We start from the raw sequence: 18,096 nt of genomic DNA on the forward strand, positions 1-18,096 counted from the left end.
TCTCTTACTCTTATTGACCATATCACGGAATAGGATAGGATAACTATTAGCTCTTTCTGGCAGAAAGATCAGGCGCAGGACTATTTGCGTTAAGGCTTAAGCGCTTTCGAGGTACAGTTACGGCCACAATAAACGAGCCAGTTGGTGGTAAGTAATAACCACCGCCCATAGGCATCGGTATTGTAAGAAATATAAACTGTTTCCTACATTGCCAATGTGCCACTAACATTGGGAGCTAAGATGTTATGTCCTTTGTGCCTGTTTACACTGGCTCACTCATTCTTCAAACCAGAACACAACAATACTAAGTATTGCTGTTTAGCAGTAGAATATGTAAGTATAAGTGAGTAGTACCTACTCAGACAGTCTTGCACTAAACTCTAACACCATGATTTATTAAAAATACAACAAATTATAATCAGCATGCACTAATTAATTTAAGCGCCACAGTTACGCAACCAAGTTACTTGTTAAACCAATATAATATAACTACGCAAACGTACTAGACAAATAAGATTATCTTGTATTAGTACGATCTACATTTATAACAATAAGCTACGAATCTATAAAATTAGGTCTTTTTTTATAATCTTATAACAATAAAATAACGAACGATATATACATATGTCTAAACAAACAAAAACAAAGAATAAAAAGTACCAATCGAGGCTCATTCGCTCCATCAATTTGTTATTTAATACAGATAGGCAAACTGGCAAATGGGCTACGGAATGGTTAATGGTCACCACCACGTACCACCATCGTTAATGCGCCACCAACCCTGGGAATTAAGATGTAGCACCCCTAACCTTGTGCCTCATACACTGGTTCACTTGTAGCTAAGTAAGTTTACGTACTAGTAAATTCAAATATTCTTGCTATAAATTGCAAGAACCAAACAAGCCACGCGGAAACACATAAAAGAATTCCAACGCGTTTTCCGATGTGACAAATCATACGAACAAACCAACAGAGAGACCGCTTTTATGTGTAAAGAATGCGAACTCCGCTACTTATTATAATGCAAGACACATTACGTTATATAACTATGTTTTATGCATATTTACCTTACAATTTGCATATGCTTTGTCAACGGAAATAGCTTAGTTACCTACGCTTATCTGTATATTATACCATATGGGTATTGAGTCACAGTGATTAAGTAAATAAGTGGCAAATATATAGCACATTTAGACGGACAAGATATTGCGATGAAAGAAATAACTTTAAAAAAAAATGAGTAAGTTTTTATTAAACCAAGTTAATAAAAAGCCGAGATGGCCTAGTGGTTAGAACGCGTGAATCTTAACCGATGATCGTGGGTTCAAACCCGGGCAAGCACCACTGAATTTTCATGTGCTTAATTTGTGATTATAATTCATCTTGTGCTTGACGGTGAAGGAAAATATCGTGAGGAAACCTGCATGTGTCTAATTTCATTAAAATTATGTCACATGTGTATTCTGCCAACCCGCATTAGAGCAGCGTGGTGGTAGTTCTAAACCTTCTCCTCAAAAAGGGAGAGGAGGTCTTAGCCCAGCAATGGGACATTAAGAGGCTGTTACTGTTACTGTAAACCAAGTTATTGGCCTTACATAATATAATACAAGTATATGTTGTGTGGTAAAGGAATGAACAAATGCTCGAGACCCAGTTTCATGGAAGATTTATGATAAAAACGTTAGTAGGATTGGTAGCAAGTGTAAAACGGCAAATCATTCAATAATATCGCATCTATTTAAATTTTGCTTAAACAATTACAAAGAATTTAATGATGATTGATGTATTGCTGACAGATTTCAAGAACAGCTGCGATTCTCAAAGGGGACTAGTTAACAACGCAAATAATATATTATAGTGTACAAGTGCACTTTTTATATCCGTCCTTCGCACTTATAACCGGATGAAAAGGGATATCACAACCGGAAGGAGTTCAGGCTAAGCTGCACGTATTTTCCAAAGCACGGGAGTTTAATGTATAAGTGGTAACACCAGAATGCGGACATCTGTCTAGAATTTCCTGACCGATAACCACTTTTTTAAATGACCCAGCACTAATGACCTTGACATCTGCAGCCTTATAAAAATGGCTAACTTATAGAGCTAAACCAGGCGGGTTAAAATAGACAACAACGTTAGTAACTAGCAATAGTTTCTATTTCATATAAGTAGAATTAGTATTTTTCAAAATTAAGATTTATTGGTAATTATACTGCGTATGCGCACGTATGCAGATGGTACGTGAATTTTAACGAGTAACCTCTGAGAACTGAGTTGTTTATATCCACCAAAAATTGGGGCAACGTTAATAAGATACGTGTATGATCTCAAATCTCCTTACCAGGCGTGGAGGTCATTGCCCAGTAGATAAGGATTTGAAGAATTTTAATATGAAACCATCAGCAATTTATGTTAATAGAAACAATTTGCAATTATTTAAAAGTCATCAACTTTTTTTGGAAGCATCGAACAATAGTTGACATTTTTTTATAAGATTTAAAAATCAAACATTCTATCCATAGTGAAATTACAATTACATTTATAAATACCTATTTTATGTATATGGCCTACGTCACTTCTAAGATATTACCTGTTCTGAGGTTTCTGTAAGCTTAATATAATCGTAAGCGTTAATAGAGCAACATAAAGTAATTTAAGTTCAAGGTAAACCCTTTATAACTCCTTGTTACCCCAAAAACGGTAAATGTCACGAACGTAGTCTTTTATACGATACGATATTTTCGTCGTTCCGATATTGTCTTTTACTGGTGGTGGGGCTTTGTGTAAACTCGTCTGGATAGGTGCCACCCACTCATCAGATATTCTACAGCAAAACAGCAGTACTTGATATTGTTGTGTTCCGGTTTTAAGGGTGAGTGAGCCAGTGTAATTACAGGCACAAGGGACATAACATCTTACTTTCCAAGGTTGGTGTCGATATGACGATATAAGCGATAGTGAACATTTCTTACAAATCCAATGTCTATAGGCATTGGTGACCACTTACCATCAGGTGGTCCATATGCTCGTTCACCTACCGTAACCGTACCGTAACAGCCTGTGAATGTCCCACTGCTGGGCTAAAGGCCTCCTCTCCTCTTTTTTGAGGAGAAGGTTTGGAGCTTATTCCACCACGCTGCTCCAATGCGGGTTGGTAGAATTCACATGTGGCAGAACTTCAGTGAAATTAGACACATGCAGGTTTCCTCACGATGTTTTCCTTCACCGTAAAGCACGAGATGAATTATAATCACAAATTAAGCACATGAAAATTCAGTGGTGCTTGCCCGGGTTTGAACCCATGATCATCGGTTAAGATTCACGCGTTCTTACCACTGGGCCATCTCGGCTTTTCGTTCACCTACCTATACAAAAAAAAATGTCTTTCACTTTGTACTGACACTTCTTTAGAGACTATAAGAGTAATTTAATTAAAGATTTAATTGTAAATCACTGATATCACGCATGTCAAACACTAATTTATCTCTCTATCTCTCATCAGAAATTTCTCATTCGCAAGAAAAGACTGCATTATATACCTATAAACTTAGATATTTAAATGGACAGCATAATATTAATCATTATAGTAAATAACTGACTTCAATTTAAAATGATTAATTAGTACGGTATGTGAATTAACACAAAAAGTTGGAAATTTACCTAGCGAATAAAATGTTCTGAATATTTATGACTTCGTGGTTTACAATGGCAAAAAAAACAAGTACACATATTCTAGGAAAAACTAGTTACAAATAATCTTTACCTACTAGGCTTGTTGCAGAACATTTCAACTCTTGATTAAATATATAACGCTCAATTACTTTATAAAAATAAGTGTTATTGCAAGTTAGTCCAATATCTACGTGTACATATATAATCTCAGTAACATTTTCATTTAAATTTAATTAATTTAAGAGATGTAGCGTTATAGAGTAGAATAAAATGTTTATACAAATCTATATTTTTTCCTTAAATTTTCAATAATGGTTATGGTCCAATTTCGACCACTGAGCAAAAACTAGTATTGAATATTAGTTGTGCTATGCTCACCACCTAACTCACATTGATGTTGGTTATGAAAAATGGTATAGTTTACAAATATATTTTATATTTTTATTGATATATTACAGTAAGTGATGTGCGCATAATTGCATTGACAGTAGATCATATTACTTGTTCTGTAATGAAATCGAAAATAAACAAACAAATTTCAATAGATGGCGCTCGTTTGTTTCATTTCGCATATCGAGCTGGAAGCAGAATTCGTAGAGAGCAATCGCATAGCTTATCAACTCCTTCCTTCTGCTACAATTTTTTCTTGGAATCCTTTGCAAAGGTATCAAGTCAGTGATACATCCAACTGTTGATATGTTTATACTCGAAGATGGAGTAGCGTGCTTCCAGAAAGTCTCATGTCCAGCAACCATCATACACCGGATTTTCACGTCGGCTCTTCTCGGTATAACCTGGTGGTATATTCTACTGGTGGTAGAGCTTTGTGCAAGCTCGTCTGGGTAGGTACCACCCACTCATCGGATATTCTACCGCAAAACAGCAGTACTTGTTACTGTTGTGTTCCGGTTTGAAGGATGAGTGAGCCAGTGTAATTACAGGCACAAGGGACATAAAATCTTAGTTGCCAAGGTTGGTGGCGCATTGGCTATGTAAGCGATGGTTGACATTTCTCACAATGCCAATGTCTAAGGGCGTTTGGTGACCACTTACCATCAGGTGGCCCATATGCTCGTCCGCCTTCCTATTCTATAAAAAAATAAATAAAAAACCTACGTCCCAAGGTAACTTTACATCATGTAACATTACGTTACGTGTAAAATGTTTCTAAGAGCTTACTTGAAAGAATATTTTCATTTTGAAGAATGTCTTGTAACAATTTTATGATAGTTTAACCAATGAGTTATTATAATATATGATTAAAAGTCGAATAGTCTGAACGACTTGTCGTCATGTTTTGTTCGACTTTTTCAAAGGGTGAACATAGTAATACAAATGGAGGCCATAACTTATGACATTACTTTATATTCATTTTAATTCATGTTATTACTTATGTACCGCAACAGAGATTAAGCTTATCGTAAATAATATAAATATTTTAGTATTAAACAAAATATAAATAGATAATATGTATTTGTAAGGTAATCCAAGAGCTTGTATATAAAATAATTGCATTAAATATTGTTTTACTTAAAAGTAAAGCCAAAATAGTTAGCAACGTAGTAAAGATTTCAATTGCCAACGTGATCAAATCCGGCTTAACATAATCCATAGTCTCCAAGAAATACATGTAATATATATATACTTCGAGGAAAGTTATATATATATAACTTTCCTCGAAGTAATTTCTAGAAAGAAATCCAGTAGGAAAAACAGTAAAATTTAATATCAATCTTCATCCGCTGCCAGCCACTTTGCGTATATTTTTAAAAATAATTATACCAAATCCTTTTTTTAAGAAATTACTGATATTCATATTTAACCCTCCAATTAAACGTGCAGTTTGTTAGATACATTTTTAACGAATTCCGTTTTTGTGATTAAATGAAGGCGAGATGGCCTAGTGGTTAGAACGCGTGAATTAACCGTGGTTCAAACCCGGACAAGCACCACTGAATTTTCATGTGCATAAGTTATGTTTATAATTCATCTCGTGCTTGACGGTGAAGGAAAACATCGTGAGGAAACCTGCATGTGTCTAATTTCATTGAAATTACGCCACATGTGTATTCTACCAACCCGCATTGGAGCAGCGTGGTGGAATACGCTCCAAACCTTCTTCTCAAAAGGGAGAGGAGGCCTTAGCCCAGCAGTGGGACATTAACAGGCTGTTACTGTTGTACATATGTAATACTCAGGAAGGACTATGATTATTATTATATATCAGCTTGAAAATAAAAAAAATATGTGTAAGTGCCAAGGTACTTACGAGAATTGATGTGTAAACAAGTGAGCTCTCTCGCTACACATCTCATCTCGCACGTGTTTATATATCAACCGCTCGATACTTTATGCTTACTCTCCTGACGCTCGATGTTAGTTAGTTACCGTGTACCGAGCGCTGAGATGTTTACACGTCAAAAAATATTTCAAAACGGTCGAATCCATTCAACAAGAAAGTTAATTTAGGCGAACTTTGAGACTGACATTTCAATTTAGGGCACTCAACAAATTCACGTTGAGCTTTTTCTATGTTATCAATGTGTATATTCTTTTTTACTCTTAATTGACCAGCGTTTGACTGTTCATTTGATGTTAAGCATCGACACGGTAACACGAAGACTATTTCTATTAGTGGTGGTAGGGCTTTGTGCAAGCTCGTTTGGGTAGGTACCACCCACTCATCAGATATTCTACCGCAAAACAGCAATACTTGATATTGTTGTGTTCCGGTTTGAAGGGTGAGTGAGCCAGTGTAATTACAGGCACAAGGGACATAAAATCTTAGTTCCCAAGGTTGGTGGCGCATTGGCTATATAAGCGATGGTTGACATTTCTTACAATGCCAATGTCTAAGGGCGTTTGGTGACCACTTACCATCAGGTGGCCCATATGCTCGTCCACCTTCCTATTCTATAAAAAAAAAAAATTCAGGTGAAATATTATACTGTAGGCTGGAACCCAAGTAAACTATTATTATATTATATATGTAGATATAGTATAATAGAAATTAGAGCACTATTTCAGATTAAAACTACCTTAGCGACCATGTAATTTATATGGTATTTGAATGTTAACTTACTGCCTAGATAGCTATATATACCCAAGCCTCTCGCCCATTTTCTCCATTAATAATGTCGCTTTCGTGTAAAACAAATTAGGCTATATTTATTTATATGGAGATTTTTTGAGACAATAAATTACAAAATTTGTCGAGCTATTCTCTTAGACTACGATACGAAATTTTAGCAATTATTTTAAAGACCATTAGAGATAAAATCCAAAGCTTAGCAATATCAATAATAAAAGTTAAGACGTTAATTATTATCTGCAAAATAGAATAAGTTAAACAAAATGGTGAAACAGTGTATATAACTGTAGATCGTTAACCGAAAGCCTACTGACCGAGCTTGGATTGTGGCAAAATATATATATATTAACATAAATGGGTAAATAAATAAATAAATTATTTATTTGTAAAATTAGTTATTATTTACAAAACGTATTAACATAGACTGCTTGTAATTGTTTATATATAATTATCATATTGCATATATTAAACATCCTTAATCGTTAGTCGTTTTAAATATAAAACATTTTAAGTTCCAAGCAAAGTCCTTATCTCATGAAGAACGATACTGGGTTGTTAAATAATTAAACATCTTGACTGCCTCGTTGGTCTAGTGGCCTCGGAAAGCACTTACAGCCTTTGTTCCTGCGCCTGAACTCTTTCCGGTCGTGTCGGATTGCCGTCCAATCGAATTATGAGAGCGATGGAAGAGAGAGTGCACCTGTGTTTGCGCACACAATTTTGCACTAATTAATATGTCCTGCGCAGTTGACTAATCTCTCTTGAGATTGTCCGCCGTGGCCGAAATCGGTCTGGAGGACCTTAAAACATCTTATCATTATTACTACATGTCATTAATAATTTAAACTTGAATAACCATTTAAATTAAAGAATGCATAATATTTAAGACTTAATTCAACATTAGCGAGCCTGGGGTTTTTTATGTAAGAGGGGCAAACGGGCATGAAGCTCACCTGATGGAATGACACCACCAATGGACACCTGCAACACCTTGGCTTGCAGGTGTGTTAACGGTCTAAAAATAATTTATTGTAAATAAATGAAGACACATACTACATAAATAAGTTCTATGTCATCAATATATATCTTCAAATTCCAAGTTCATTCATCAGATCATTCAAAATAGGATGTGGAGTCATCCTAATTCCACTTTAAAATTGATAAAACACTTGCTAAACTATTTATGATCACTTAAAAGTAAATTAATATTTTCGTTAATTTCAGATCTCTTAAATTTTAATGCGAACAAGAAGCCAGCGTGTTTTTAGGTGAAATTCTGTTGTATGTTTATTCTCCAATCGGCAATGTAGAAACGTGCGATTTTCCTTAAGGAGGAAGTTTTTATTTATTTATTAGATATTTAACAAAGTACACAAGTACAGTTTTAATGATTCGGACAATTATTTTAAAATGGTACTACCTTACATCAACACTTGTTTGAAAATGCGAATTCTAATTAGTTATTTGTTTGAAAAAAAACATTATCCAACGATATTAAAAATTTACTGACAAACATTATAACCATTATAAATAAACGAACCGCTATGAATAGAGAACGACATTTCTGTTTATAAAACAATAGTATTGTTACTATTATTTTATAAACTTATACGTACTTTATATATATATAACATAACATATATACTATATAATATAACAAGTAACACGACAATCCTTTAATCACTTAAAATTACATAAATTATCAAAAAAACCATGGTTGTTAATACAGGATATAATCTTTTATCTTAATTTAAAAAATAAACTTTATTGTATTGTTTCACCTGGCCTTAGTTTAATTATTTCAGGATTATTTGGATCACCGTTACCTCTAACGATATAAACCGTCCTAATTCCTCTTAAGTCATCCTCATTATCATTACCATGATAAACATACTTATTTCCATAATATTGATTATTATGTATAAATTTATCATTGTATGCCTCATTTGATTTTACATAATTATAATATTTATAGTGTGTGTTGCTGTTGCTTTCAGGAAATGTAAAGCCTCTTATCTTTCTATCATATCCTTGTATTTCTGATTCATTTTCCTGATGGCTTTCAGGAAATTTTAGCATTTTAACTTCTCTTCCGAAATTTACATTATCTTTATAAAATTTATGATATTTATCATCATTATTTACATAATATTCGCTATTATTTTCCAAAGCTTCCGGAAATTTCCATTTCATGTTAAAATCTTCGGAATTATCATATTCATGTGATATTGGCTTATTTTGTATTCGTCGTTGAATTTTGTCTATGTCTCTATCTAAGAAAGAGTTTTTGAATCGAATATTGTGATTACCATAATAAGGAAAAGTCAACCCATAGTTTTGCTGAGCATAACTTGAATATAGGTTAGGTTTATGGATACCATAATTTTGTGCGGGGTTAGGATTATAAAGTCCATAATTTTGCGGTTGACCCTGTTGATGCCCATAGTTCTGCGAGAGTTGGTTATAAAACTGTTCTACATTCTGCTGTCCTTGTTGAGGTGAGTTAAAGAACCTAAAAAAAACAACAAATAAAAAAATTAAACATTTGTCTTTTAATATAAATCTCGAGATAATGTTTTTATCTTTGCTCTCTTTAAGTAACTTAAACATTACAAAACAGAACAGAAAAATATTTTTTGCAGGCCTACCTGAAGAAACCTCCATTATGGTTATTTAGGTAATAGACAAGTTGCTCCGGATCTGTGGGGCATAATGGATACGCATAACGACAGGAGGCTGTGTTCCCGTTCGATGACATGCCCAGAAAAATAGCCCGTCCGAAGACAAAGAGAGGGTTAGTGCTTATACCATTATAAGCCGAGAGAAGTCTAAAACAAATGAAAATTATTATTCACAGATAAAAAAAAACCCTTAACGTATTTTAAGTGTCAATCACATTGAAGCCATTATTTTTCTAATTTATAATTAAAAAGTATAATTGTGATAGTTAGCTGTGTGAGAAAGACAAAATAAACAAATTTTTCAAAAGATACACACAGATATATATTCAGGTAAATCTTAAAAATAAATCAATTAAATGATAAAGATAAATAAGAAATTTACTTTTAATTACATATTGTAATATATTTTAATTTTATTTGTAACAAGTGTGTAATGGTGGTAGGGCTTTGTGCAAGCCCACTGGATAGGTACCACCCACTCATCAGATATTCAACCGCAAAACAGCAGTACTTGTTATTGTTGTGTTCCGGTTTGAAGGGTTAGTGAGCCAGTGTAATTACAGGCACAAGGGACATGACATCTTAGTTCCCAAGGTTGGTGGCGCATTGGCGATGTAAGCGATGGTTAATATTTCTTACAATGCTAATGTCTATGGGCGTTGGTGACAACTTATCATCAGGTGGCCCATATGCTTATCCGCCAACCTATACTATAACAAAAAATTGTGTTATTGAAAAAGTTGCTAACCAATAGAATAGTGGTCCTAACAAATCAATAATCATTTTTATCTTACTTTTTGATAAGTATATAAAATTACATTAAACTTTGAACAAGTTTACAACACTGTTTAAATATTAAATGTTTATTAAAACAACAATTGTTATTATTCTGATGATAAATCTACGTGCTCTTTATCATAATTTACATTATAATATACACTTAAATCACTTACGTTAACAATGGTTGTAGTCCGGACAGCGTCTGTATAATTCCCGAACTGCCCAGAGCTCCCCCACCTGCTGCTTCACATAAAAGTCGCGGTACGCACTGTTGGTCGTCATATAACGCTATGGATGTTAGTGCATCTGTTACAGCTGATAAAGCATCAGATGCTATATAAGGCCTGGGCCGTGGTGGTCCTGATGACGACAACAGCTTATAATCACAAGTAATAAAAGATTAAAAACTTAATATAATAGTTATATATTTTATCAAAGGAAAAAAATTTTTTTTAATGGGCGCCTGATTAAAAGTACAAGCAATAATGTTTGCTAACATAAAAGTAAGAAAATATCTCAGTTATATTAAACTTTTGTTAATTGCAACTTTAGTTATGACGACAATGATTTTTTTTCATAAAAAGGGTAAATAAAATAAAGTGTACTATCTCACATGCCATGTTATTAGTCATCTCTATACCACAAATAAGTTCATCTAGCCTTTAGGCTCATTTTTTATAAACGTACTTACTATAATATTGCCCACCAAAACCATGATTTGATATATCATTGTGCTGAGCTAAATCAGGTTGAGTAGGTAGGTTTTCAAGGCCATAATATTGCTGTTTAGGCCTCCTCTTCCTGCGCTTTCTCTTTTTTAAATCGTCTTGATTATAATCTTGAAAACTAACAAAACCCTTTTGGTTATTTTCATCAGAAATGACGTCAGAATAATTTATGTTTGTATCATCTTTAAATTTCACAGGTCCTTTATAAAAGTAATCGTTGTTGCCAACATCATTACCCTGAAATTGTACTGAACCAAACACGGCTCTAGGAACGGAATCATTATCCTTAAAAATTTGTCTGCAATAAAAATATTATTCAATCATAATTTGTAGTACTTCTACACTCAACCTGCAGTGCTAATCTGTAATAACTCTCTTCAGTACTATATACTATATTGAAGCGTGTATTCTTCAAATGTTAATAATTATTATAGTCAATGATTATATTATCACTATTTGACATCAAATCAAAATCAAAATCGTTTTCTGCGGATAGTTTCGAGTTTGTTCTTACAGAATAGCCCTACTGAAGTAAGCTTCCTTACTACGATAATATTTAATACTTACGATAATAATTCACTGGGATCATAACTTGCTATAATTTTATTTTCAGGCGCTTTACTAATTGCAAATATTAAGAAATTAAAAAATGTAAATAGCCTAATAAATTGATCCATTATAATGATTTTTATTCCTGCAAACAAACTATAAATTAAAGACGTGATAAGTAATCAACCAAAATTCAAGCAATTACAATTTCATACTTAGATTACTTGTCCTATTATTTATTAATATCCTGGGACATCAATCACACACGGCCATCTGATTCCAAATTAAACATAGCTTGTCCTATGGAAACCAGACAACTGATATACTACATGTACTACTTTTCTTTTGTAAAAACATACTTATATAGATAATTACACCCAGACTCAGGACAAACAGACATGTTGATGCACACAAATGTATGTCCTGGGTGGGAATCGAACCCACAACCTTTGGCGTAAAAGCAAGTACCTACCAATCACACCAACCAGCTATTATCATCAATAATTATTGTCAACAATTACTATAGTAGTGATACGAACGTACAATCAATAATACTTTCGACACTTAACCTGATTTTTTTAGTTTTCTACTAGTATTATATTAAATAATATTATTACAATATTAATTATATTTCTAATTCAATATATCCCTATCGTAAATATAATTACGTAACCCAAAAAAACAACTAATCCGATAAAAAACGAAAGTTTTTATCACAAATGGTATAACGCATGTTAGTATGTGTATAATTTTTAATTTAATTAATATAATATTAGTTGCTAATTAATAAATCCTAGTAAATGAAGACTTAATAAAAAGCTTCGTTAAAACTCACCTCTGCAAAGTCTGCACACTCCAAGTTCAAAAACACAAATGTCGCAAAAAATCTCACTCTTCTGTGAGTATAGAAAGTTGTATGATATCATTTGGCGTTTCTAAATATATAAAACGCCCTATAAGGTATGTTTGTGTTACGATTAGGCGTTCAACAGGATATATAATAAAATGTCTCGCTATTACTTAATATTATTATAGTCATATAATGGTTGATAGATTCGACAACATATAATTATTTCACAAGGAACAATTTTAGGTTCATAGAACTTTATTCTCATTACGACAACGTCATTTACATGAGAACTTATATCTAACTTATAAATATAACAATTCGTTCGGATCAGCAAAACAGATGAGATAACAGTTTCAATTAATTATTTTAACAGAGAATCGTTACACAGAATATGGTTATTAAGTCGAGATTTAAACATAGAAAAATTTGTTAGAGTTTTTACTTGTTTAGGTAAATTGTTATAAAGTTTTGCTCCCTCAAAAATAATCATCTTTTTCCACTCTTAGTTCTTGTTTTAGGCAGTATTAGATGGCTAGCACGTCTAGTTGCATATTTGTGTAATTAATTTTAATTTAAGGTTATGTTGTTTAAGCCGAGATGGCCCTGTGGTAAGAACACGTGAATCTTAACCGATGATCGTGGGTTCAAACCCGGGCAAGCACCACTGAATTTTCATGTGCTTAATTTGTGATTATAATTCATCTCGTGCTTTACGGTGAAGGAAAACATCGTGAGGAAACCTGCATGTGTCTAATTTCACTGAAGTTCTGCCACATGTGAATTCTACCAACCCGCATTGGAGCAGCGTGGTGGAATAAGCTCCAAACCTTCTCCTCAAAAAAAGAGGAGAGGAGGCCTTTAGCCCAGCAGTGAGACATTCACAGGCTGTTACGGTTACGGTACGGTACGGTTCTATTTTTGGTATATATATAAATTATATTTAAAATACATAATAAAACAATACGTCTACGTACACGCATAAGGTGAACGATGTAATACATAAACCCTGTGTGGTTTAAATATGATTTGTTCTATATTACTATTTATTTTTCTTTGTCAAATATAATATAATAAATTAAATTTTTATATTTTTCAAACTTATACACAATTAATGTACGACAAATTATATGCCAAAAAACAAAGTGCGGTAGGGCTTAGGTGCCTTAGCATTAATAATAATGATCTATTGTATTCGACACTATATATACATATTTCTTATGTTTTAATGTCATTATATTATTTTAATGTGATATTCAGCACGTAGAGATCATATGCCTGATATCGTTCTGGTCGTATCGGATTGCCGTCCCATCGGATCATAGTAAGTAATGTAAGTAACAGCCTGTAAATGTCCCACTGCTGGGCTAAAGCCTCCTCTCCCTTTTTGAGGAGAAGGTTTGGAGCTTATTCCACCACGCGGCTCCAATGCGGGTTAGTGGAATACATATGTGGCAGAATTTCGATGAAATTAGACACATGCAGGTTTCCTCACGATGTTTTCCTTCACCGGAAAGCACGAGATGAATTATAAACAGAAATTAAGCACATGAAAATTCAGAGGTGCTTGCCCGGGTTTGAACCCACGTTCATCGGATAAGATTCACGCGTTCTTACCACTGGGCCATCTCGACTTCGGATCGGATCATGGGAGTGAGATAATAGAGAGTAAACTTGCGTCATTGACATAATGTGGGTGACAGTAGCCATTTAAAATAACGCTGCTATATATGTATAACTTGTCTTCTGAGAAAACATTTCTTTGCAAATATGAATCATATATTATACAAATACTAGTAGCTTGAGATATGTTAACTTAGTAAAAACGAGACTTTGTGATACTAAGTATCACATGCCATCAAAACTATTGTTAGCATTCTACGATAATCAACGGTTACTAAAGTTAATATATACGTAGAAAAATTGAAATCCTTAAATATTTGCACAGTCACAGTACATATAAAATATCATAAAAGTCACAAACGCAAAAATAGTTAAATAAACGAATGAAAACTTTAAACGTCATACGGTAATAAATAAATAATTATTAAAAGCAAGGCAAGGGCATGATTTATACCTTCTAATATATATCATCTGTTTTAGTTTTAAAGATAATATGAAAAGATTTACAAAATGTAACGGCCGAACCATAATAAATTAATCATTATTGTATATTTGGTGGTAGGGCTTTGTGCAAGTCCGTCTGGGTAGGTACTCACCAGATATTCTATCAGTAACACCCTGTGAATCTCCCATTGCTGGGCTAAGGCCTCCTCTCCCTTTTTGAAGAGAAGGTTTGGAGTATATTCCACCACGCTGCTCCAATGCGGGTTGGTGGAATACACACGTGGCAGAATTTCAGAATTTTACAGGTTTCCTCACGATGTTTTCCTTCGCCGTCAAGCACGAGACGAATTACAAACACAAATTAAGCACATGAAAATTCAGTGGTGCTTGCCTGGGTTTGAACCCGTTCATCGGTTAAGATTCACGCGTTCTTACCACTGGGCCATCTATTACCAAACAGTAATAGTATTGTTGTGTTGCGTTTGGAAGAGTGAGTGAACCAGTGTTACAACCACGTACAAGGGACATAATATTTTGGTTTTCAAGGTTGGTGGCGCATTAGTGATGTAAGGAATGATTCTTACGGCGCCAATGTCTATGGACGATGATGACCTCTTATCATCACGTAGCACAATTACCCATCCACCTACCTATATTATATTTAAAAAAAACTCACAAATTAAATAAAAAAACTGGCACTTGCTTAGATTTGAACCCGAATTTATTATAAGATTTTAATGGAGCATTTGAAATAGGTATGTTTCATAAGATCAATTAAGTCAAACCATTATGAAATTATATCCCTTACATATATTTATTAATAAATACACAAAAATACGGAATAAGTTTTATTATTTGTTTATTTTTAATATTGTTACAATTCTGAGATCTTTATAAATGCAAGAAATGACAATAACATTAATTCGGTCATTCGGTTCTTATTTTTTTTTCCTTTTCTGACGTGTATCTACGCTATTTGAGCGCAAAATATTTTTCCAATGTCACGTATAATTTCATTTCTTATTAAGCTCCACAAAAAGCTTTTTCTTTTAATCACAAATGACGTTCCAAAATTGATTACATTTTTATGAAATCGGATACAATAATAAAATATATAATTTTATTAGCCATATTAATTGAACTACATAAATAGATATTAACATTAGTTAATATTAAAAGTGGGCAAACCGGCTTACGCGAGTAACGACAATAAATTAGAACAGCTTCACATTGACCTTGGCTATTGTTTCTCCACACACCGGTTATTAATTTAAGTTCATGTTTAGCAATACCAACTATGCATTGATGAATTGTTTTTAGCTTTCAAACAAGTTTAGTTTACTGGTGGTAGGGCTTTGTGCAAGCTCGCCTGGGTAGGTACCACCCACTCATCAGATATTCTACCGCAAAACAGCAATACTTGATATTGTTGTGTTCCGGTTTGAAGGGTGAGTGAGCCAGTATAATTACAGGCACAAGGGACATAAAATCTTAGTTCCCAAGGTTGGTAGCGCATTGGCTATGTAAGCGATGGTTGACATTTCTTACAATGCCAATGTCTAAGGGCGTTTTGTGACCACTTACCATCAGGTGGCCCATATGCTCGTCCGCCTACGTATTCTATAAAAAAAAAGTTTGTTAAGTCTGATGATATCATATGTCTGGTTTCTGAATTAAAGTTTAATTGCTTAGTTACAAAAATGCTTAATTATAAATCTTTCATTATAATTTAGAACTTACTTTTTGGATAGGGTGGTGAATACTTGCCAAATGAAATGTGCGAGTCCCGTACACCTCGACAACTCTAATTATGGGTCTATTTCAATCTGAAAACTTTTTTGTCACACTTTAACTATAATAACTGCATAATTCCAGTTCTGTTCAGTTCTTTCTAATTTAAACTATAAGAAATAAAAAATACTATTAATGACTTTAGACATTATTAATGACTTACATTGCGACACCAACCATGAGATCTGCGTTATTTTCCTTGTGACTATAATTACGTAGGCTCGCTTAGCCTTCATATCACAATCAAATCATTACAAAACATTTTTATACTCATCTATCACTGTTTCACCAAAAAAATATATATTTATTTTTCTAAAGGAAACGAACAAATAGATTGATGGTTGGTGTTCAGATAAAACGCCGCAGATCCCGATGTCCTGGATTCAAATCCCAGGTCAGACCATTTAAAAGTTATTGGGTTTTCTGTCAAAGAATCTCAGAAGCAGCCTGGAGTCTGGTATGTACTCCCGTGCTTTGAAAAGTACGTAAAGCTGTTGCGCCTGAACTATTTTCTGTCACTTGTGCACTTTAATTTGCCACCATTGCCAAAATTAATCAGAAGGACATCATCACCATTCGTAATTACCACACTCACACTTCACTCACAATTATACGACAAGCTTTAAAAACTTTGTGGACACAGCTAAGTATCAATTTTACAAGTTTAATTGGGCAGGCAGATAACATTTAAATTTGACAAAATTTACCGTTTCGGTTTTGATGCCGAAATTTTAGTGATCTATAAATCTTACGGAATAAATTTTCGTGAACCCATTATACGGTCCCGTACGGACAATATTCTTTGACTATGTATACAATATAATGTATAACTCATTATACAACATTTATGCGTATATTATAGCTTAACTACCTACCCTTCCTGGCTTCGCTCGGGTATAATAAGCGTCTACATATAACATTTATATCGTTATACATATAACTGTATTTGTTTACGTGGCGCACGCCAGTATATCTCGAAGTTGGCATGTTTTTTCCAACATCTCTAATGATCATCATCACATTTTAATCAATTCTTTTTATCTTTCTGGTGGGCTTTGTGCAAGATCGTCTGGGTAGGTACCACCCACTCATCAGATATTCTACCGCAAAACAGCAATACTTGATATTGTTGTGTTCCGGTTTGAAGGGTGCCAGTGTAATTGCACAAGGGACATAAAATCTTAGTTCCCAAGGTTGGTGGCGCATTGGCTATGTAAGCGATGGTTGACATTTCTTACAATGCCAATGTCTAATAATAAAGGCATTTGGTGATCACTCACCATCAGGTGGCCCATATGCTCGTCCACCTATTCTATAAAAAAAAACATAATTAATTATACCTTCCACTTATTCGCTCCGTCTGTTGATGAAGAAAAAATATGAAAATCCCTTCGGTGGTATTTAAGTTTTTCGCGTTCAGATATACAAACAAACAGACGCGACGGGGAAACTTTGTCGTATAATATGAAGTGATATTATTTGCAAAATATCATATTGGATGAATCAGTCAAAAAAATTTGATATAAAACATAGATAAACATAATCAAAGCAATACAAAGACGCACAAGACACGCACGGCTTAAGATGCCTACATATAACATTTAGTCCCGTCCAAATATTTAGATGATTGTGATTAGAAGTTATCATACATACACGATTAAATTCTCTATTTACTTAGAAATGTAGGTCAATGTATGTACATAATCACGTAGAAATAACAAATACATTGTTTAATTATACTAATTATAATATCTCGACTTAAGATGGACAAATAGAAAAATTGTTTTGTTTCGTTTTTAATTCGAATGATCAAGATAGCGTTTGCGTCTACATATTTAGCTAATCCTAGTAGTGATTATTTATATTAAGAATTAATACTTTTTCAGTGTG

The 18,096-nt window shown here is 33.6% G+C and overlaps 2 protein-coding genes across 2 annotated transcripts in view; both read right to left on the reverse strand.

The window, feature by feature from the left end:
- Positions 1-18,096, reverse strand: part of LOC126776503 (synapse-associated protein of 47 kDa) — a 187,407-nt gene that overhangs the window by 96,153 nt on the left and 73,158 nt on the right. The window lies entirely within an intron of this gene.
- LOC126776603 (uncharacterized) lies at positions 8,528-10,954 on the reverse strand. Its single transcript, XM_050499251.1, has 6 exons — positions 10,912-10,954; positions 10,398-10,584; positions 9,412-9,591; positions 9,142-9,275; positions 8,909-9,036; positions 8,528-8,815 (listed from the first exon to the last, which is right to left on the reverse strand). The coding sequence occupies exons 1-6, from the start codon at positions 10,952-10,954 to the stop codon at positions 8,528-8,530; spliced, it is 960 nt and encodes a 319-aa protein (XP_050355208.1).

This window comes from Nymphalis io, chromosome 20 (genome assembly GCF_905147045.1).
Source record: "Nymphalis io chromosome 20, ilAglIoxx1.1, whole genome shotgun sequence".
Lineage (NCBI taxonomy): Eukaryota > Metazoa > Arthropoda > Insecta > Lepidoptera > Nymphalidae > Nymphalis > Nymphalis io.

Coding starts and splice junctions, on each gene's coding strand:
- LOC126776603 (XM_050499251.1), bottom strand. CDS start 10,954: ATGATATATCAAATCATGGTTTTGGTGGGCAATATTATAGTAA. Junction 10,585..10,911: donor GGTGGGCAATATTATAGTAA/GTACGTTTATAA, acceptor TGTCGTCATCAG/GACCACCACGGCCCAGGCCT. Junction 9,592..10,397: donor GGACTACAACCATTGTTAAC/GTAAGTGATTTA, acceptor CATTTGTTTTAG/ACTTCTCTCGGCTTATAATG.